Source organism: Lepisosteus platostomus, chromosome 10 (genome assembly GCF_059453375.1).
Source record: "Lepisosteus platostomus isolate fLepPlt1 chromosome 10, fLepPlt1.hap1, whole genome shotgun sequence".
NCBI classification, from domain to species: Eukaryota; Metazoa; Chordata; class Actinopteri; order Semionotiformes; family Lepisosteidae; genus Lepisosteus; species Lepisosteus platostomus.
The window spans coordinates 31422514-31446835 of record NC_142620.1 but is presented as its reverse complement, the minus strand read 5'-3'; the positions used below and the strand labels follow the sequence as shown (position 1 = coordinate 31446835).

Below are 24322 nucleotides of genomic sequence, written 5' to 3'. Positions count from 1 at the left end.
TATCCATAAAAAATGTGCCATAAGCAGGAAAGGTGTTTCCAAGTGAGGTACTTTTAACCAGGAACCCCAAGTTCCCTAAAAACACAGAAAAGCACGCTCTATCCAACAAGGTTCCAATATTTAGCTCCAGTCAGGTTTGATATGATCATGAAGTAGGGGCTCTCGCCTGGTGCAAGCTTCATGTCCCTACTCCTCTGGACTCCTCTCTTCTCCTCATTGCCTGCTTCTTGTTTCTACCTCCTTTCTCCTTTTTTTGTGCTCTTAATGTGATCTTGTATTGTTTTGTTTCTGTACTGCTCTTTGACAATCATTAACCCACAACATAGCTGTGTATACTAAGATAAACTACAATTATTTCTGCTCAAGGGACCCCCCCAGACCTCAGCAAACATCCTCTCTCTTTTAAGGTTCGAAGTGTTTACCCTTTCAAGTATCACAAACTTTATATGAAATCTAAGAGACGCTTCTCAATCACCTAAAGCTGTAACAATATTATTTTTATTTTCTTTGAGAATTTCATTGTCAAGGTTTTTTCAGAAAAATAAAAAGTTACATCTACTTAGCAAAAATAGGAAAGATGTCTTAAGGGTGAAAATGAGTTCGCCATATGTAGGAGGCAGAGTTATGCTGTATCTTTTATAAAATTAAGATTACATAGCCACTGGTAATAGGGACCAGGCAAAATTGTTGTGCAATACTGATTAAGAATGAGTCCCCATTTCAGTAACTAATGTTTTTCACAGCAAATCCTCCAGATTTTTAATGAGTCTGAAAAACTGACCTTCAGAACCACCTTGAAAGCTCTAGTTTATCAGTGCTTTATCTGCACCTAGTTTTTATTCCTGGTTCAGATAATTGTGCTTTTTGTATGCTATTTTTCTTCACAGCCTTCATTGGTAGAGCTACTGGGACACTGGGAGGGGGTGATGTTACTTATTCTTTTATTTCTAGTGACTGAGAGAGAAAAACAGTTTTGGGATTCTGAATAGGCCTAAGAATAATAAAAACTATTTCATTCACTGACCAGTCAAATCAGTTAGAATACTTTTTTTCATCAAAAACCTTGGTGCACCCACATCAGCAGTGTCACCAATGACTACTTCTGTATCCTGACCATCTAGGTAGCTGATAAGATTTTTATTTAGTAAAATTTGTTAAAGTGCAGATATTCAGAAATAATTTTATTTCTCCTCCTTTGTTTTCCAGTCATTGTTTAAGGCAGACACTGCTACAGATGCAGCCAATCAAAAGGCGTGGTACAAACCTGTACTGCACACAACTATTACTGTCATACTGTCATATGTATGTGATTGGCTGGCCAAAATGACCGACAGGGGCACTCATGGTGCATTAGTTGGTAGTGAAAAGATTTAATCATTTAATCTCTTTACTGTGCATGTTTTAATCCACTTAGTATTTAATATTTATGTGGAATTTTATAACTAAAGGGAAATTTTAGTAGCTGAGCATAAAAAGAAGAGGAGCATAATGCGTCTGATGATCATAAATTATATTAATTTAGGACCATAAACATATTATGTAAACTGTATATGGCTGGTATTGGTATTTTAAAGAAAAAATACACACCAGTACTCCACTTTCTTCCTAAACATTTTAAGCATCGAAGTCTTTAACTAACATGAAATAGCGTGTAAAAAAGTGGTAGTTTTAAGTTTTTCTGCTAATATAATATGGAATCACGTATCTAAAGAAATTAATAAGATATAATCATATTCGTGTACTGCGACAGGGCTGTGTAGTGCTGTTTCACCTCTGCCCATGTGAGCTCCCTGGTAGTCTGCTGGTCTATGTGCTGGGTTAATCACCCACAGGTTGTATTAATTGACTTTTTATATTTCTAAATATCACAACATGATCGAATTTAAGTCATTTTTAATAACAATGAATAGTCACCTTCTTTCCTTCTGACAACTGTCCCTGCTTCCTGCTTCTATCGTGTGTGTGTGGGGGGATCCCTTTAGATCTCCCTTCAGATTTAAAAGGTTATTAATCATACATTGGCATTATTAATTAACAAATGCAACATAAATTGTTATCTTTGTCTTCTAAGTATCTTAATCAACTTTCATCATAGCTTTGTCCCCGTTTGTAATCATTTTTATTTTTTAAATACATTTTAGAAAAGTGTAATCTATACTAAAAAGCTGTACACCACCTGCTATATAGATACATATTGTAATACTTTCGGGTTCGGATAGGACGGACGCAAGAACTCAGACTTGTGGAGTTAAAGCTGCCTTTATTTTTTTTCCCCGTCACCACCTGCCAGCCCGCTCTCCTGCGCCCCCAACCAGAGACAGCAGACCCCGACCGCCAACAGCGTGAGCCAACACACCACCCATGCGCCCGAGAGAGAGAGAGAGAGAAAAGAGAGAGAGAGTAACACCCAGGGGTGCAGAAGCAGGGAACTATTTACAAGGAAAACGGATACCTCCCGTACGCCCACTTCACTGTGGGACAGCCGCACTGGTCAGCGGCCTTCCTAAACCCCGCCCTGACCACTTTCACTCCTGTCCTGCCCCTCACCGCGCACCCCAGCTGGGTGCTCTTCGGCCTCTGCCCGGGGCGAATGCGCTACAATATGTTTACATATTTAGATATTTAGACCCGGCGCGGCACCGAGAGAGCGTCTGCATTTATAACTAAGATTAGTCAAGCAATATGAAGCATCTCTTTTTACTTTTAAGTCCCTTAATTATCATTAAGCACAGCTTTCTCACCACTTAGACTACTTTTTGATACCATCCTTAGACAAAGCAGAAACTTGTTTTGTCTAATGACATTACAAGTGGAAAGATTACAGATTTTAATTGTCTTTAATTTTGTTACGTTATACATTTTAGAAACGTTTCATCCATACAAACACCACAAAACTATTCTCGATTGTATTTCTGAATGGTATGTTACACTTAGTTCACTGTTTTAAATACATCTAATTAAGTAAGTTAGGTGTTAGCATAAACTATTAGCAATCAATAATATTAAATTTAGCACTGTAATAAGTTGTTGCACTTTCCCCTGCATCTTGTAAAAATATATTTTCATTGTTCAAATATACATTAAATCTGACTATTATATAATAAGTTATATACAAAACTAAAGAAAAAACAGGGTAAAATATAATTCAAAATATTTTGCTAACAATGTTAACTGTTTATAAATAATAAAATGTATTAACTAAGGAGTAGGATGGCACAGTTGTTAGTATGCTTTTTATTTTGTTTCTTTTTCATAAATACAACAGTAGTACCTGATGTCTCAGTGGCTTTCAAAATTAAATTATGCATGCAAACCTGTGAACTAGAAAGATAACTAAAATATCCATCCATTTCAAATGATGGCAAGGTGGTTAGCATTGCTGTCTTGCAGCACTGGGGTCTTAGGTTCAATTCCTGCCATCCTGTGTGTGTGGGTTTGCATGTTCTCTCTGGGTTACATGTTTTTTCTCCATATGTGTGATATGACTCCCTCTCACACTCCAAAACATACTGGTAGGTTAATTGGTTTATGGAAAAACTGGCCCTGGTGTGTGTGTGTTTGTGTCTGTCCTGTGATGGACTGGCGCTATGTCCAGGGTGTATTCTGCCTTGTGTCCGTTGCTTACTGGGATAGGCTCCAAATCCTCTGTACTGGATAAAGAGATTAGAAAATAGATGGAAGTAAAGGCACTGTGTGGATGGAACTATACACAGTGTTAGAAACCCACCATGAAATGGCCCCATTCCTTCAATTAATGTGCATCCAACACACAGTTCAATGTTAGCAACTACATGAAATCTAAAATACAATCCTCATTTCAGTATCTATGTAAACATACAGTCTGTTATTTAAAAAGTCTGTTGTTTAAGGTTATTTTAAAGGGAACTAGAGAAACTAGGAACTCGAAACTAGGAGAAATCAAGAAAGGCTTTTTTTTCCCTCTTCACCTAGTCAGGCGTGATGATCAGCCTGGCCTGGGGGATGGTGCTCATAGGGCTTTCAGTGCTGCAGGTGTTAATGGCGGTGGTTTTGGAGAGTGGCAGCTGTGGGGGATGGAGGAGGTGTTGGGCAGTCGCAGCTGTGAAGGGTTAGGGAGCGTGTGGCTGTGGGGGGATGGGTGTCGAGCCACAGAGGACCCTGAATCCCTTGGTGTATTTATGCTATATTCTCATGTACGGCTAGAATGTGTAAATTGTCGTCCAATGAAAGGCAGGTTCCTTTTGCCAAAGTCGGGAGACATTTAGAGGCTTGCCACACCCGGACTGTTAAACCAATGCATTAACACGTCAAAGCTATCCTATTGAGGAGCCGGGCACAATAATTTTTTTGTTCCTGGATTTTCTGATCTGCATTAATTACAGAAATCAATTTCCTGCTCTATGCAGACGACCTGGTCCTGCTGTCGCCCACAGAACAGAGGCTGCAGCAGAACCTGGAACTGCTGGAGCAGCACTGTCAGACCAGAGTTATAGTTTTCCAGAAAAAAAACCTGACCTCAGGGAAACAGGTACAAATTCACACTTAACAACAACACATTAACACCTAACAACGGGTGCACGGCTGAATTAGGCCAGTACCCACTATTGTTAAACATACAGAAAAGAATATTAAAGTATTGGCTTTAATCTTAGCCGTACAGTGCCCCTTTCCATTCAGCAGGTGTCTGAGCCGCTGTGTCCTATCTTCTGACAGTCGCTGTTGTGAATGTCTGTAGAGTGTATCTTATTTTTAGTACTATATTTTTATATTATATTCCCTATTAATTAAAGAGTATGTTTCGGCTTGCCCCCCCTTCCTGCCCCTCTCTGTGTACAGTAGAGCCTCCTGTCCTGGATGGTGGAGCCCATACAGCCCATACAGCTGTGTCTGGAGAGAATCCAGGGTATCAGCTTCAACCACACGGCTGGGCAGCTTGTTCCCCCCTCCCGCCCCTCTCTGTGTACAGTAGAGCCTCCTGTCCTGGATGGTGGAGCCCATACAGCTGTGTCTGGAGAGAATACAGGGTATCAGCATCAACTACACGGCTGGGCAGCTTGTCCCCCCCTCCCGCTCCTCTCTGTGTACAGTAGAGCCTCCTGTCCAGCCAGTACAGGAGGCTCTACTGTACTCAGAGAGGGGCGGGAGGGGAGAACAAGCTGTCCAGCCGTGTGGAATGCTACAGAACCCTAAACAGACAATACACACTAGCCGAATATTTTGCACATATTGTTAAATTATTACTTGTTTTTTTAGGAAGTTAAAAAAACACTTGAATTACTTATCCAGTCTCTCAAAATACAATTATTTTTCAAGCAATGTAACTAACGTCGGGCAATGTGTTTTTTTTAATCTAACATTGACAGCCACATCTTAAATCTTGTCAGTCAGCACTTTTTTCTCTATTTGAATTGTGGCGATTCAAACAACTTGGGATAACAAGTGGTCTCAAAGTCACCGAGCTCACAGAGCTTCAACAACAGATGACAACTTCCTTAGTCTTCCTGAAATTGTCAGATTATAAGTGAATAAAAGCATTTTATTAAAAACACGTTTGCGTTTGTTTGGGAGCTATATTATGTATTTTTCATATGTAAGATAAAATGATGTGTTCCTCCTTACACTTCGCACGACTTTACAAGCTAGAAAAACAGGTTTCGATTTGTGTCTTTTTCACATTATCTGGCGAGCCTTGTTTTGACAAAGGACAGCACATACTTTGAAAAGACCGGAAATGTACTAGCAAAGAAATTTAAAATAGTCTTCTTTAGGTGTGAGGGCAGGAGTGGATCGCAGCAGGCATAATCAGCAAATAACAAGAAAACAAAGAACAGGGTGAGATGAGTATCCAGACAGTGAGTGATCAGAAAAAGGAAACAACTGTTACTCCCGGGTTTTCTACGCAATTTTTTTTAACTTGCTAATGCATCAGACACATTTTCTGGCGTATTGTGTTTTAAATAAAATAGGAGTATCTTTCCCTGGTATTATCTAATCGGTATGGTGTAAGTTTTATCTGTACAATACTGTATACAGGTACAGACTTCAAGCTGCACCACTGTATCACTTTGGTAAGGAGACAGACTATGGCCAAAATCACAAAGACTCTCTCACACCAAATAATGAAGATGAAAAGAAAGGGGAAGTCAACATGAGACATTGTACAACATTTGGCTTCGATGGACATCTTTGTTTGTGAAAGCACAATGAGACGACATTATAAAGGGGAGAGGAGGCAAAGAGAATCTAAACTGAGGACGATTCAAAGGTAAATAACTTTCTAAAAATACTTTTCTTGCATGTAAATACAGCTACGCACATTATTTTTAATACTAACTGTTGATCTCTTTTTTTTTTCAAGTTCTTTTGCGTGAGCCATCGACAGACTGACGGATGAAAATGATGAGCTACCGGCGATGCAAGTTCAAAGACGGCAATGGGCTGACCTCGGTGCGAGCGTTAGTCCGACATCGATAAGAAGAGTGCGCAGAAGGCTTGGATGGAGGTACAGAAAAACCAACACATGCCCCATGATAAGGGTAAAAAACAAAGAGGAAAGACTCAAACAAGTGCTCCAATGGATTGAACAGGGGGAAGCATTTCATGATGTACTTTTCACCGACGAAACAACAGTGGCTCTGGAACAGTTTTGAACAATGTCATTTTGTAAAAAGGGGAGATATGTGGACAAGTCAAAGCCCAAACATCCACTGAAGGTTCATGTCTGGGGGGTTATATCTAGAAGAGGCCTGGGACCACTTTTCGAAGGAATTATGGATCGTGAATTCTTCAAGGAAGTTCAAGACAACGATCCGAAACACACAGCAGCAAGATCGAGGCTTGTAGCAGAAGGAGTGAACTGGGTGAAAACTCCAGCCGAATTCCTAGATCTAAATCCGATAGAGATGGTTTGGTATTCGCTGAAAGACTATGTTCGGAAAACTGCTAAACCCGTCACAAAGCAGGAACTGATCAATGTGATCTATAAATTCTGGGAGGAAGAACTGACTGAACAAAACTGCAACAATTTTATTAACAGGCTGTTTCGTGTTCTTCCTAGGATTGTTAACCGGGGCGGGGGACATTCGGGAATGTGAGTCTGATAAAGACAGTCTCTAGTTTGTGGACAGTCTGGATAAAACTTTCCTGTTAGACAAGAGGAATGTAAAAAAACAATTACTTTTTGTCAATGAAAACCGGTGTCTCTCTCTCTCTCTCTCTCTCTCTGCTGGATGTGTCTCTCTCTCTCTGCTGTATGAATAAAAGCATTTTATTAAAAACGCATTTGCGTTTGTCTGGGTATTTACTTTGTAATCTATGGTCCTTTTAATTGTTTTTACATCTACTGTATTGCTTTGAGATGCCACTTTTAAAGGTGATATATAAAATCAAGTTTTTTATTACTGTTATAGAGAAACATGATCAGATTTTCCCTGGTTCAGAAAAAAAGATCTAAAGTATACTAGTTTGTCACTCTTCTCATTCCCTCATTGCTAAATGGCTTTTCATACTAATCTGATCAATCTAACTGCCCGTTTTCTGTGCTTTCTCTATCCTTTAAAATAAACTATTATTCCACAATGCAGAGTATTACATGGCCAGTATCACAGGCCAGTTCACAGGTTTGCATGCATAATTTAATTTTGAAAGCCACTGAGACATCAGGTACTACTGTTGTATTTATGAAAAAGAAACAAAACAAAAAGCATACTAACAACTGTGCCATCCTACTCCTTAGTTAATACATTTTATTATTTATAAACATTTAACATTGTTAGCAAAATATTTTGAATTATATTTTACCCTGTTTTTTCTTTGGTTTTGTATTTAACTTATTATATGATAGTCAGATTTAATGTATATTTGAACAATGAAAATATATTTTTACAAGATGCGGGGGAAAGTGCAACAACTTATTACAGTGCTAAATTCAATATTATTGATTACTAATAGTTTATGCTAACACCTAACTTTCCTAATTAGATGTATTTAAAACAGTGAACTAAGTGTAACATAACATTCAGAAATATGTTTGTATAGATGAAAAGTTTCAAAAATGTATAACGTAACAAAATTAAAGACGATTAAAATCTGTGATCTATCTCTTGTATGTCATTAGAAAGTACAACGAGTTTCTAGTTTGTCTAAGGATGGTATCAAAAAGTAGTCTAAGTGGTGAAAAAAGTTGTGCTTAATGATAATTAAGTGACTTAAAAGTAAAAAGAGATGCTTCATATTGCTTGACTAATCTTAGTTATAAATGCAGACGCTCTCTCGGTGCCGCGCCGGGTCTAAATATCTAAATATCTAAACATATTGTAGCGCATTCGCCCCGGGCAGGGGCATATAATTAAACACGTGTTTGCGATTTAAATCAAAACGCGATTAAATTCAATATAAATGTTTATATTGTAACGCATACTGTACAGCCTCCATTTCTCTATAAAAATGTAAAAGATCGTTTGCGCAGCCTAAGAGGGGGGGTCTACTCTCAGTGACAGCTGACAATCCACAATACACTCAAGTGAAAAATTAATAATGCCAATGTAAATGTCGTATTTACAATTTGTTGATAAAAGAAATGTTAAGTTCTCTAAAGCTTAGTGATATGATTAATAACCTTTTAAATCTGAAGGGAGATCTAAAGGGATCCCCCCCCCAACACACACACGATAGAAGCAGGAAGCAGAAGCAGGGACAGTTGTCAGAAGGATAGAAGGTGACTATTCATTGTTATTAAAAATGACTTAAATTCGATCATGTTGTGATATTTAGAAATATAAAAAGTCAATTAATTGTCCATAATATTGCTATTCTATTTTTTCGAAGAAATGTTTGTTAAAAGAAAATCACAGCACCGGCTGGATTTGATCACACAACCTGTGGGTGATTAACCCAGCACATATACCAGCAGACTCCCAGGGAGCTCACGTGGGCAGAGGTGAAAAAGCCCTACACAGCCCTGTCGCAGTACACGAATATAATTATATCGTTATTAATTTCTTTAGATACGCGATTCCATATTATATTAGCAGAAAAGCTTAAAACTACCACTTTTTTACACGCTATTTCACATGTTAGTTAAAGACTTTGATGCTTAAAATGTTTAGGGAGAAGGGGAATACTGGTGTGTATTTTTTCTTTAAAGTACCGATTCCTGGAATCTGACTGGCTGACACCCTTCTGAATTGTACCATAATATCTGGTATACGAAAAAGAAAGCGTAGATAAAAAAGCTTGGATTCTCATGTATCTGAAACAAGTATCTTTTAATACAGTCTTTGTTGTGCTCTTGAGGATCCTTGTGATATTTTGAGCTCTGGTTGAATGATAAGTGTCTCGGTTTAAATAATTTTCGTAGTTAGAAATTATGAAACGCTCTGTTAGAAGCAAGGGAGTTTTTATGTCCGTTACAGTAAAATAAAATACCTGACAAAATAGGGCTTGGACAGATACCAAGTGCTTGTACAAAAAAAGTAATTCCTTTATCGTATTGGCTAGCTAATGTCCTGTCCTCGTTAGTTAGATAAACGAAATGCTGTGGTGTTTGTCAAAAAAAATAAAAGTATTTTCGTTTAAAATGACGGTTGGAAAGAATGTGGACCAGCGTAATACTTTGAGTTTACAGCTTGTCCAAAGTCATTCATTATTAATACTATTAGTACTATCTTCGGTAAAGGCTTTGATGCATAAAATATTTCTGCATAATTAAAATATTTATGATTAAGGTAGGCTGTGTACTTTTGTCCAACTGAGCAATCTTGCTTTCATAAAATATACCAACTTTTTAATGACTGATGATTAACATGCTGTAATACACAGTTTAAATTTAATAGCTCAAATGCTGTACATGAGAGGTTAAGCTTTATTGGCTCCTCCTGGCGGTTTTACAAGGTGATTCCAGATACTTCCCGGAATGACTTCAAATAACGCAATACACCGCGTGATACTGCTTTTTGATGTGACATGCCCACCGCGTTATACCGCGAAATACCCCACCCGTTTTGAATGGCTGCATCTGTATATAACATCTTTAAAAATAGCATCTCAAAGCAATACGGTAGGTGTAAAAACAGTAAAAACAGGACCACTGATTACAAAGTAAATACAGAAGGAGAAGCAGTTAGAAGTGCTACTGAAGAACTGCTTCTCTTTCTGTAGCTGTGTCAGCATGCGCAGTTTACAAAGGAACAAGTAATAGGTTTATTCCATGCTGAAAAGAGAAGAGAGAAAACACTGTTTCGGATAAGTCTTCTGAAAAGAAAGGTTTTGAGGTTAAATTTAAATGCACAAAGGGTGGGCGACTCTGATATCACTGAGGATACAAATCCAGAGCTCTGGATTGCAGCTAGATAAGGTCCTGTCACCCACGGAATGTAGATGTTCTTGAGGACAGCTAGAAGACCAGAGTCAGATGGACAAAGGTTGCAAGGTGGGGGGTAGACAGATAACAAGCCAGATAGTTACTGAATGAAGATGGGGATTTTGAAGTTGACTCAAAACCTGATACGAAGCCAGTGCAAGGACTTGAAGACAGGCTTAATGCAACCTGAACAGGATTCTGTCTGTCAAATTCTGAATTTTGGAGATTGCTCAGTGTGGATTTAATTACCCCAGTTAACAGGATGTGCATTTATTAATTCTAGAAAAAAGCCTTTCTTGATTCCCCTAGTTCCTAGTTTTTCTAGTTCCCTTTTAAAAGAAACTGTTATTCCTCAGTGCAGAGTTCTACATGGCCAGTATTTACATATGGTATTTGTCATTTAAACAAATTAACACATCTAGTTTTTGATGATTTAAGTGTTGGCTGACTTATTGCTGGATGTAAGACTAGAGATGTAGGTAGAAAAAAGATCATTTGGGGAAAGTTGAGGAATACACTGATAACAAGAACACTTCCTAATAGGGTTAGGCATACTTTTGACAAAATGACAGTAGATGGTATAGACTGCAGAGGAAGATGATGAAGTTAACAGACTGTATGTTTACATAGATACTGAAATGAGGATTGTATTTTAGATTTTGTGTAGTTGCTAGGATTGTGTGTTGGATGCACATGAACTGAAGGAATGGGCAAACATAGCTGATGTTGATCCACAGAGCCAGCATCTTAAGATGTTTATATTTAGAGGCAATTTGTTTAAATAACTAACTAGGTATGGATACTGAAGTGCAAGAGAGGTTGAAAGGCTGTTTCCTTAAGTCAGCACTGTAAAATAATTTATTCTCAGTGAGATGCTGCCATCACATAGTGGGTTTCTAACACTGTGTATAGTTCCATCCAAACAGTGCCTTTACTTTCATCCATTTTCTAATCTCTTTATCCAGTACAGAGGATTAAGATGTTACTGTACGTTTATATACAGTACTTTGTGAGAAAAGTGATAGTTTTAAGCTTTTCTGTGAATACGCTCGTTATTGGCGTAAACAAAAGCATACTTTTAGAATTTGATGAATAGGGAATATAATATGGAATCGCTTATCTAAAGAAATTAATAACAATATAATTATATTCATGTACTATAGGACAAACACTAGTTGTTATGTGACTGTATCAGTGGCGTGGTGGCTTAAGTACCTGACTTATAACCCTGAGGTCAAGTGTTTACATCCAGCTATCGCCACAAGTTTTCTTTTAACAAATAAACATTAGGCTGGGCAATCAAATTTTTTAATTTAAAAAAAAGAAATAAAAAATGAGATGTATTGATGTGTTCCTGCTTAACTTAGAAATTGCAGGACTTTAAAAGCGATAAAAACAGTTTTTTTGTGCACAAAAAAACGGGTGATTTTTCTTCCTCGTCATCAGATATTTCTTGGAAAAATGTCTTTATGTGTCGCAAAAACCTGACTTGGTTTAACAAAATATATTTACCAATCCTTTCACCTGGCAATCTACCTGAATGCCCAACTATCTGAGAAGCCCTCCGTGAAACCAAAAGAATCACAACTGAACGAGTTTTGACAATAAGAGAGAGAAGAGAGAAATAATAAGAGAGTCCCCATTAGCCCCATTTTAAATTAAAACATAAACGCGTGTTTAAATGCCTTTATTGATTCACAATCTGGCAATGCAACGGAAATTGTTATCTTTGTCTTCTAAGTATCTTAATCAACTTTCAGCATAGCTTTCTCTCCATTTAGATTTATTTTTCATACCATCGCTAAACGAAGCAGGAGCGTATTGTGATTCCTATTGGGATCAAACTTGGAAAGATTAGATTGTAGTTGTTTTTATTTTTTAAAAACATTTTTAGAAAAGGAAATCTATACTAAAAAGCTGTATTTATTTAATACCATTTGATAGTTATATTAATAGAGATAAGAATTCAAGTTGATACTGTTTAGACTTTTAATCATTTTAAACTGTATTACAGCATCTTACACATCAAACATGAAAAAGTCGGTATATTTTATAAAAGCAAGATTGCTCAGTTGGACAGTATAAAGCAAGTATGTTTTTTAATGTTTGTAATCGCTATTCTTGCAAGTACAAACACAACATTAACTAGAATGCTACAGAACCCTAAACAGACAATACACCTGAACCTAATATACAGTAGCTGTGTCAGTCTTCTGTGTAAAGAAATCAAGGACATCATGATTTGAACATCATTGGGTGCTGTTTTTAAAAAAACTGTCGAGTAAGGTATACGAATTTTCATATGTTTACGCTCTAAGTTTCAGTTTGTTTCTTTCTCACCCGCAGCGATTCGGGCACAGAAGGGTTAAAAAGAAAGTCAGACAGTCAGGGGGAAGGGTGAGTTGTGAAACTGTTACCTGTCCTGGATAAAGCGATTAGAAAATAGGTGGATTTACACCTGTGAAAAGCATTCCAATTTTAATGCGATACAAAAGACATTCATAAAAAATGATCTTGTACGTTCTGTAAACTGAAAATTTATGAAGGAGACATGTTGAGTATTGCCTCTTTTTACACCTGGAAGAACATTCCAATGTTAATGTGACACTGAAGATATTATTAATAACCTTTTAAATCTGAAGGGAGATCTAAAGGGATCCACACGGCACAAGTCCGTGCTAGATATTCAGAAGGAAAGACAGTGACGTCACCAAGCAGGCGAGCAGACACACCCTCTAATGTCAGGTGTATGCGTTAAATATAATTAGATCTTTAAATTAATATTGTTATTGATTTCTTTAGCCTCACAATATTGTCCAATAATACTCTTCTTGTGTCATACACATATCAATAGCAAGTCTTATACTAATGTTTGTGCTACAGTACATTAATGTAATTACATCATTAATTTTTTTAGATATGTGATTCCATATTATATTCCCTATTAATCAAATTCTAAAAGTATGCTTTTGTTTACTCTGATATCGAGCATATTCACAGAAAAGCTTAAAACTATCACTTTTCTCTCAAAGTACTGTAAATAAACGTACAGTAACATGGTCAGAAGGAGCACGTAAAAACCACATGTAAGCCTTTGATGCTTAAAATGTTTAGGGAGAAATGGCATACTGGTGTGTATTTTTTTCTTTAAACTGCCAATACCGGCAATATACAGTTTACATAATAGGTTTATGTTCCTAAATTAATATCGTTTAAGAGCATGTGAAAGGCATGGTGAATCAGAGATTCTCAAAACTTAACTTGTATGATTGGAAAGAAATACATGATCCGATCAACGAAAATGCTGTGGTGTTACTTTTTGTCAATGAAAAAATAAAGTATTTTTGTTTACAAAGACAGTTATAAAAAATGTGGACCAGGGTAATACATTGGGTTTACAGCTTGTCCAAGGTCATTAATTATTAATACTATTAGTAATATCTGCTGTAAAGACTAAAATATTTCTGCATAAATTAAAATATTTATGATAAAGGTGGTAGGTTTGTCCAACTGAGCAATCTTGCTTTCATAAAATATACCAACTTTTTAATGTATAATGATTAACATGCTGTAATACACAGTTTAAATTTAAAAGTCTAAAGACTATACAACTTAAATTCTTAATTGGAAAAAGATTGTCCCTCAGCAGTGACCAGGATTCAAAATCTGGCATTTTCTGGCGACAGCTCAAATGCTACATGAGACGTTAAGCTTTATTAGCTCCACCTGGCGGTTTTACAAGGTGATTCCGGATACTATTATCATAACTGCGGTGTGATGCGTTGTGGTGCGCCATGCCAACCGCATTTTAATGCAGCATACTCCTTGGATTTTGAATGGCTGGATCTGTATAATATATTTATATTCTTAAATTGATATCATGTATGATGTTCAGAGTCATTATGCTTCTGTTAATTGTATTGACAGCTTCCAAAATTTCCTACAGTTACAAAATTCCATATTAATGAATTATTAGTGAAGAAGAAAGAAGGGGCAGCAAAAATGTTTATAAAAAACTTAATTTTGATGTTTTTAATGTTATAATTTAAAATAAAAAATGCATTGTGACCTTAGTATTTGTGTTTAAAACTAAATACTGTACATAAAAAAACTCAATTGTGATTTCTGTTTCAGGGCATCTTTAAATTCCCTTTTTCTATCTGAGCATCCTTGAGATCGTTGGTCTGGAGGTTCATTTGTATTATCATTTAATATTTATTAATAATATTTTAATATTTAACATATTGTGATATATAACATTAACAAAAATATTAATGCTATATACATATTATTTGATTATTAGAGAAAGTCTTTGTTATGCCCAAGGGACAACTTGTTAAGTAGGTAACTTAGGATTTGACTGGGATTGACTTGCATGATAGTGCAGAATCCAACCACTGAGCCAACAGTGCATCACTCTAAATTGTGTATAATTTTCCATTACAATAGATGATGTTAAAGGAGGACATCAGCACTTTTCTAAAATAACAACAGCAAGTGACCAGGTTAAAGACGTCGATAAAGAAAATGTTTATGAAAAATGTTAAATTAAGTACTGCTACCTACTAAATATGTTATTATTTTTCATTATTTGTTATTCATAAATAAATATCATTAATACTGTTCAAAGACATTATTATACTTTAGTTATTTTTTATTTTTAGCTGCCAAAATTTCCCTTTAGTTACATGATACGGTATTACTATTCCCTATGTGGATTTAAAAAGTACTACAACCTTTTCGTACAACAGTAAAAAATTGATATTCCTGCATTTTAACAGATCATTATGCCATTTTTTGTTGTATCACAGGTAACTAGCCAGCTTCTGTGGGATATGATGTCATCTCTACATTGGTTCAATTGAAGATGGAAACACTGGAGCCGGAGCTAACCTGCCCAATTTGTCTGGAGTTATTTGAAGAACCTCTGCTGCTGCCCTGTGCCCATAGCCTTTGCTTTAACTGTGCCCACCATATCCTGGTGTCTCACTGCTCTACCAACTGGCTTGTTGAGTCCATTTCTGCCTTCCAGTGCCCTACTTGCCATTACGTCATTACACTTAATTTTCGTGGCCTGGAGGGGCTGGAGCGCAATGTTACCCTGCAGAATATTATTGACCACTTCCAGAAAGCTTGTCTGAGCAGACCCAGATTCCCTAGTGAGAGCCACGGTGAGCTCCCCTATAGTACCCAAGGCAGTCCCACCACCAATATGTCACTCGAGCGCATTGGCTGTCAGTTTTGTGAGCAAGATCCGCCTCGTGAGGCAGTTAAGACTTGTGTCACCTGTGAGGTGTCGTACTGTGACCGCTGCTTACGGGCTACACACCCCAACAAGAAACCTTTCACCAGCCATCGGTTGGTAGAACCTGTGCCCGACACCCACCTGCGTGGGCTCACATGCTTGGAACATGAAAATGAGAAAGTCAATATGTACTGCATTGCCGATGATCAGCTTATATGTGCCTTGTGTAAGCTGGTGGGCCGACACAGAGAGCACCAGGTGTCCTCACTGAGTGAACGCTATGACAAACTCAAAGTAAGTTTACTTTTTGCTTTTGTTGAAGAGTAAAAAGTTGATACGGTTGTTAGATAATATGTAGATTAGAGGTGGGATTAATTGCTAGTTGCTAGGCATTTAGAGAGTATATTTAAAATGAATTTACTGCAGTTATACAAATGCAGCCATTCAGAATGCTCAAGGTGCCTTATGGTGTACAACAAACTGTGGTATGGTATGCAGAGAAATTTGTTACATTGTACTGTACCGTGTGTCTGTCACAAACAGTAAATCTTATTTTAATAATTAAATTAAATGTTTATGTATGTGTTAATGCATTAGATTAAAAACTCCATCCTTTTCTGCAGTTTAATCATACTGTACAGTAATATTAATCAAATTCTAAAAAGTATGCTTTTTTTTACTGTGATAACAAGCTTAGGTATTTGCAGAAAAGGTTTAAAACATTATTAAAACATTAGTGGCCAATTACCAGAGCCAATCATATATCCAAGAGCCAGTGTTTTCCACCTGTGGAATTTCAGTCACACTGACACCACTTAATCAGTTAAAACAGTTGTGTTGAATTTTCACTACAATAGGTGGCTTTAATTAAAAGCCCCTACTTTCCCAATTACTTTTGGATACCCATGTTATAAGAAGGGAGAATTAGTGCCAGGTCACATTCTTTCATTGAGGATGCAGGGTGTATTTTATATTAGGTTGTCAATGTATTGTATAATGTTTCACTTTACAGGGTTAGGATTCTGGGTTTCGGGGTCTGTAGAATGAAGACCTCCGTTATCTACTGTTTTGTAAATAGTGTAACTAATGTTGCATGTTGTCTCTTTCTCACCTATTAAGTACCCAGCCTTCCAGTAGCCACTTCTGTCTGGAAGGATGTGTAATTCAAAAAAAGCTACATAAACCCTCATCATTACTTTTTGTAGAAGAAAATCAGTGTTTATCTGTGTTAATACCTGAATAGTTCTAACCAAATGGAATATATAGCATTTTAGAGCACTTAACAACTGTGATGTATTTCTGTATGTACTGTTCAAGGACTCTCAAACACATGTTCCAGTATTATATTTGAATAAGAAAAGGAAATGAACAGGAATATACAACATTTAGAAGCACATAGCATAACTGTTATATACAATATTTGTGTATGCACTGTTCAAGAACTGGACATAATGTACTCAAATATATTTTCCAGTCTTATATTTAAATGAGAAAAGACGATGAACAGGTAGCTACCTATTTTAGTCTGGTTGCAAATAAATTGTTTGAAATGTAAACAAAATCTGTATGGACAGGTAGTAATGAAGCATTTATTCTTGCAATTTTATTTATTCATAAAACCCTATCAAAATACTGCAGTGGTACTTTCAAAACTGGTACAGAAGCACTGCAGCAACTGTTTTTTTGTTTCCTGTCTTTGTGTTTCCAGGTCCTTACAGAATTGCATATCTTAAAACCTACTTTTTCTTTAAAAAATAATTAGCATTAATAACTAAGAGTTAATCTCTAAATATGAAGTAAACAACCCTCAATTTATTTTTTCATTAGATGAGCTAGACTTATAGTGATCACAAAGAATCACATAGATTCACCTAATGGATCCCTTTCACTAGGAAAGCTATTTTGTCTATATTGGAAACTAGACAATCGGCTAATGCTGCAGGACCTTGTAGTTCTGCAAGGTCATAAATGTACTGCAATGATAGGTACAAAATGAAAAGAAACTCAATTTTTCAGACAGCTGCTACAGAAAAAAAAATTGGATAGTAAGGAATTGGGACAAGAAATAGGTCTGAGCATTTATGGGATATATTTTGCACAGTCAGCTACTCTCACAGAAGCTTTGCATGATAAAGGATTCACTGACTGCTATTAACACTTCCTGTCTTAGGACTACAACTATTATAATTTTTATGGCAGCTGAATATCAAGCCTTCATATTATGTATACATTTGTAGAATATTACTTAAATGAATTACAATTACTGAATAGAACAGTACTGAGGACAGTGTGACAAATCTGCACTGTGTACAGCCCCAAAATCAAAATTTTAAATAAAAGCAGTAGATTTCTACTGCATATACAAACTAATGCAAGGCCCACAAATTTCTGAACAAAATGTTTTTGGAAATTACTGTGCACTGTTTAATTGTGAGAACTCATAATTCCTTCTTGAATCTTGCCTCTTTTTCCATGCTTTGGGACACAGTATAATCGTTAAAGCAGCATCAGTAGTCTAGTGATTTTAGACTACTTTCTAATGCAATACATACCTGAAAAACCAAATATCTGTCTGACACACTTAGTTAGATATTAATAAAACAGTACCTTTTTATTTTATAAGAGCTGACATAAATATCTTAACTTTATTTTGTTTTGCTTAACAAGCATTGGATGTAGATTATATGTGTCATTTGATCACAAAATGCTTGCAAATTCTAAAATAGGTATCTAAATTCTAGGTAATCTGCTAGATATAGAGTAGATTACTATATTCTACTACCAATGGGTCAGTTATTAAATATAAAATGTAATCTTTCACCATTTACCTTCAAGATTATAAAACTAATGTCAAACAGATGTAGTGACAAGATCTCTTTCACTTAGAATTAAAATAAGATTTCTAATAATCTATCTGCGCTTATCTGTATCTCAGCCTGGAGTTTTCTCTGGATGGCACAGAAATGTGGCTAAAGAGATCCCTCTGATAAGATACATCATAAAGCTGAATCAAGCTGAACTATGTCATGTTTCTTGTCAACACCAGAATATGTGAGCATATTCTGAGCAAAGCTATAGCTGGGATGAACCGAGTTCTCATTTTATTGAATTTGCAGTCAGATCTCAAGCAGACAAACTGTGTACAGACTGTTTTTAATGACCAAAGTCACCAAGACACTACTTTGGCAGAGCTACCTAAGCTTCAAAGCAAGGAAAAAGTTTTTTTCCTCTCTCTTTTGCTGCCATGGACAAACCCATCCTAGCTTTATACCAGTATGAAGTTTATGAAGAACAAGGACATTTGGCCAACAGATTGTTGAGTAAAATATATTCACATTATAATTAATCAAACACACGTCTGATATTTAGTTATTGATAGTAAATGCATATTTTCCTGTGTCTGAGAAAATAATTGTGATTTGGTTATATGAGATTGATAGAACCTGCAATCTAGACTGTAATACATAATAGTTGATGCATATTTTAATTCTGAAGTTATTAACTCTGGTCTTTGTAATCCCTGGGTGAATGATCAGCATGCTGTGTTCACAGCAGGTCGTTTTAAAGATATATTCTATTACACTTGCATAATTTATGCATGTTTTGGTTATAACAATAAATTGTATAGTGTATGTTTACAATCCGTGTTCAGTCTGTAAATTATTATATTTGATTGGTTCCTAAGAGTCATCAAGTACTCTAGCAATTTACTGATATAGTTTCTGATTGTTACAGTAAATTAAAATCCCCATCTACAACACAGAATTATTTTGAAATGCAAAGGGTGTTAATCATCCATTGTTATTGTACATATCCAAGGCATAATTCTGGGAATAGATAATAGATACAGATGCAGCCATTCAAAACCCTGTACCGCTCACAATTATCTACAGAATAGTGCAGAATACCGCAGTACGTGAATGGCTGGCCAAAATGACCGACAGGTGGCACTTGTGGCGCATTGGTTGTTAGTGAAATGATTGCTTAATTAAATCTCTTTACGGTGCATGTATAAATCTGCTTAATATGGAATTTTACAACAAAGCTGCCACATCTTGTATTCTGAAAAGTGGGGTTTGAATCCTGCTCATGGCAAGTTCTTCTTTAACAAATATACATTTTAAGTAGTTAATATTATGTACATTATATTGGTTTTATTTTTATATATCACAATGTGTTCAATGAATAAATGCCAAAAATAAAAAAATGTAACATTCTCTGCCATGATGGGCAACTGATTCTTTTAAATTTAAAGAAAATCAAAAATAAGAAATAGCATGTCCCTACCTAAAATAGACATTACATGACTTTAAAATCCATGAAAAAACGGGGTTAGACAGTTATTTATGGGTTTAGATAGTTATTGACACTTTTTATGCATGATCATCGTAGATTCTTTGTGCAAGATGTATTTTATAAACTTTTGAATTAAACATTTTAAACATTTTGATTTTGTAAACGCAACATGCATTTCATACAGATAAAATTGCATTCCTTCTCAACTCTTCCTGATGTGTGAAGTAATTAGCATGTTGCTGAGGAAACAGGACACCACCTGCTGAGCTCCATCAGAGGTGGGCCTGAGAGGAGGCTTGGAGTTCAGCAAGACCGTTCTGCAGCTTTGCACTTAGCGTTTCTGTCTACCTTTAAAATTTAACAATTGAACGTAAATCATTTCTTGAGGTATTTTTAATTCTCATTTAATATAGCTTTCTCATCAATGAGTTTTTTATATTTGAAACCATCGTTAAACAAAACAGGTGCTTATTGTACTTCCTAATGACATTACATGTGGTAAGATTATACATTTTAATCATTTTTATTTTTTTTAATTTGAGAAAAGTTAAATCTACACAAATACCACAGATTATTTTCTATTGTATTTCTGGATGTTACGTCACAGTTCAATATTTTATATACATCTAAACAAGAAAGTCAGGTGTTGGCACTCTCCATCACTCGGCCTCACTTTGCCCAGCACCCGCTCCACGACAGACAAAAGGGTGTGAACAATGCTTAACACAAGCTCTGCTTAATATACAGATGCAGCCATTCAAAATACACAGTACAAACCTGTACCGTGGGCAGCTACACTAAAGGGAATTTTTAGGAGCTGAGCATAAAAAGAAGAGGAGCATAACGCATCTGAAGGTCATAAACGATATTAATTTAGGAACATAAACATATTATGTAAACTGTATATTGCTGGTATTGGTATTTTAAAGAAAAAATACACACTAGTATTCCATTTCTCCCTAAACATTTTAAGCATCAAAGTCTTACATGTGGTTATTTTGGAAACGTTTTTACGTGGTTCTTCTGACCATATTACTGTATGTTTGTATACTTTGTGAAAAGTGATCATTTTAACCTTTTCTGCGAATACGCTCGTTATCGGAGTAAACAAAGCATTCTTTTGGAATTTGATTAATAGGGAATATAATATGGAATCGCGTATCTAAAGAAATTAATAACGATATAATTATATTCATACACTGTAACACAAACAGTAGTGTATGTGTATGGCTGATCCAGTGGTTGTTATGTGACTGCATCAGTGGTGTGATGGTTTAAGTGAGTGACTTTTAAGCGAGAGGTTGGGTGTTCAAATCCAGTTATTGCCATGGATTTTCTTTTGACAAACATTTCTTTGAAAAACTAAAATTGCAATATTATGGACACTCTATTGACTTTTTTATATTTCAAAATATCACAACATGTTTGAATCTAAGTCATTTATTAATAACAATGGATAGTTTCAAACTCCTACTGATATCATTATCATCAATATGTGAAAAAAGTGAATCCTGTTTTTTTATGGTCTGTAGCTGAAATCCTGCTTAACTAAAAATTAGACACAAGAAGAGTATTATTGGACAATGTTGTGAGGCTAAAGAAATCAATAATGATATTAATTCAAAGATCTAAATATATTTAACTCATACGCCTGACATTAGAGGATGTGTCTGCCCGTCTGCACGGTGATGTCACCGTCTTTCCCTCTGGGTAGATACAGTAGCAGGAACCTGTACCGTGTGGATCCCTTTAGATCTCCCTGCAGAATTTAAAGGTTATTAATAATATCTTCAGTGTCACAGTGTTTTCAGCGGAACACTTTTCACAGGTGTAAATCCACCTATTTTCTAACTGCTTTATCCAGGACAGATAACAGTTTCACAACTCACCCTCCCCCCTGCCTGTCTGACTTTCTTTTTAACACTTCTGTTCTCGAATTTTCCAAGAAAGATCTGATGACGAGGAAGAAAAATCACCCGTTTTTCGTGCACAAAAAGTGGTTATCAACTATCGGAAAAACCTGTTTGTATCGCTTTTAAAGTTATGCAATTTCTAAGTTAAGCAGGAACACATCATTACATCTCATTTTTTATTTTGTTTTTAATTAAAAAATTCGATTGCCCAGCCCAAGGGCCATTTATAATATTGTGGCATTATTATATAGGACGGACACAGTGACTCACGTTGCTTTATTTTTCAGTACAGCTGAGTACAGAGAGACACACACACACTTTTTCATTGACAAAAAGTAACGCCACACTCTCTTGTTTAAAGCACCACGTCTCTTCCCGTTAAAAGGAGGAGACACTTTAGACTTTAACTCTTCAATTCACAGAGAAATTTCACCAGAGCCTCTTCTCTTCTTGTGTCTAATTTTTAGTTTAGCAGGATTCAAGCAGGATTTCAGTAGAAAGGCACCGACGTCAAGCAAGCCCAAATCATAGTTTAACCCGTTCAGAGCCTACATTACATTTTAGCATTTCATTTTGAGCTGAAGACCCTCACACCATCGTTAGACAAAGCAGGAACTTATTGAACTTTCTAATGACATTAATCATGGAAAGATTACAGATTACAGATTTTAATCATCTTTAATTTTGTTATACATTTTAGAAAAGGTTCATCTATGCATACACCACAAAATTATTCTCAATTGTATTTCTGAATGCTATGTATTAAAAAGAACTTGCAGCTTAATCAATGATTCTAAGATGATCACGAGGAAGTCTATTGCATGTCTAATGCAATTCTAACCCCATTTTCACCATTTTGATTAAAATAAACACGTGTTTAATTAAATGCCTTTATTGATTCACAATCTGACAATGCAATGTAAATCATTATCTTTGCATTCCAAGTCCCTTAATTCACTTTAAGCATAGCTTTCTCACTATTTAGATTTATTTTTCATACCATCATTAAACAAAGCAGGAGCGTATACTACTTCCTCATGGGATCAAACGTGGAAAGATTAGAGTGTAATCCTTTTACATGAAAAGTGAAAAGTGTCATTTATAATACATTATTAATACCACTCGGTAGTTATATTAATAGAGATAAGCTCTCTATTAAAGCTCAGATCAAAGATCAAACAGCAATATCTCATACACTGGGACTGATCTGTGATCTGTGATGTGGTTGAGTGTGAATGGTGGTGCTCTAGCAGGCTAGCTGGTGTCTGTGTGGTTCGGTCGGCAGGCTGTGCCGAAAAATAAAAACCGGTTTAACAACTCTTACGTATACTGTATGTTTTGTTAGACCATTAGACATGCAATACACTTTCTCGTGATCATCTAGAATCTTTGAGTAAGCTGCAAGTTTTTTTTTAATTTTTAATTAAACACTTTAATTTTGAAAACGCAACACACATTCTGTGTAGATACAGTACAATCACATTCTCCTGTCTTCCCATGGTGTAAAACGAATTAGCAGGTGATTGAGATACTGTAACAGTGCGGTGCCCACACTGGGGTAAAGTTAACTTGAAGTTTGAAAATGATGTTGGCAGTAAATTGTGACTGTTTTCACAGCCTTCGCTATATCATTTTTAAGCAATTTTTTTTACCACGCTTGAATATTCTTTTGTTCATATCTTCGGAAGGGAAACACAGAAAGCCTTCAAACCAAATACATTTTAAAGACCATGACTTTTGAAAATGTTCACAGCTTGCACATAAAACTATCAGTGAGCTAATTCTTATTTTTTAAACCTCCGGTTTTTCATCGATGCATAATTACGCACTAACTGGAACCCGAGGGGATCGCTGTGTACACATGTTCACAACGCGAGAAATACCGTTCAATATGGCTTTGTGCAATAATATTGCTATTTTGCTATTGCTGTTTTAGTTTTTCAAAGAAATGTTTGTTAAAAGAAAGCTTATGGCAATAGCTGGATTTCAACACCCGACCTCTCGCTTATAAGCCAGTCGCTTAAACCATAATGCCACTGACACAGTCATCTGACAACTAGTGGAATGGGCGTACACATTTACTACTGTTTGTGTTACAGTGCATGAATATAATAATATCGTTATTAATTTCTTTAGTTACGCGATTCCATATTATATTCCCTATTAATCAAATTCTAAAAGTATGCTTTGTTTACTCCGATATAAAGCATATTCACAGAAAAGCTTAAAACTATCACTTTTCTCACAAGGTACTGTAAATAAACGTACAGTAACATGGTCAGAAGGAGCACGTAAAAACCATATGTAAGACTTTGATGCTTAAAGTGTTTAGGGAGAAATGGCATACTGGTGTGTATTTGTTTCTTTAAACTACCAATACCAGCAATATACAGTTTACATAATATGTTTATGTTATGAAATTATATCGTTTATGAGCGTGTGAAAGGCATGGTGAATTTGAGATTCTCAAAACTTACTTTGTATGATTGGAAACGAATACGTGATTGTGGTGTTACTTTTTGTCAATGA

The 24322-nt window shown here is 35.9% G+C and overlaps 1 protein-coding gene across 1 annotated transcript in view; it reads left to right on the top strand.

The window, feature by feature from the left end:
• The window catches only part of mid2 (midline 2), a 511887-nt gene that overhangs the window by 91013 nt on the left and 396552 nt on the right, over positions 1-24322 (top strand). Inside the window, exon 2 of the mRNA XM_088648926.1 lies at positions 15151-15878. Coding sequence (XP_088505052.1) covers positions 15207-15878 — 672 coding nt within the window. The 5' untranslated portion in view covers positions 15151-15206. The remainder of the gene's footprint in view (positions 1-15150; positions 15879-24322) is intronic.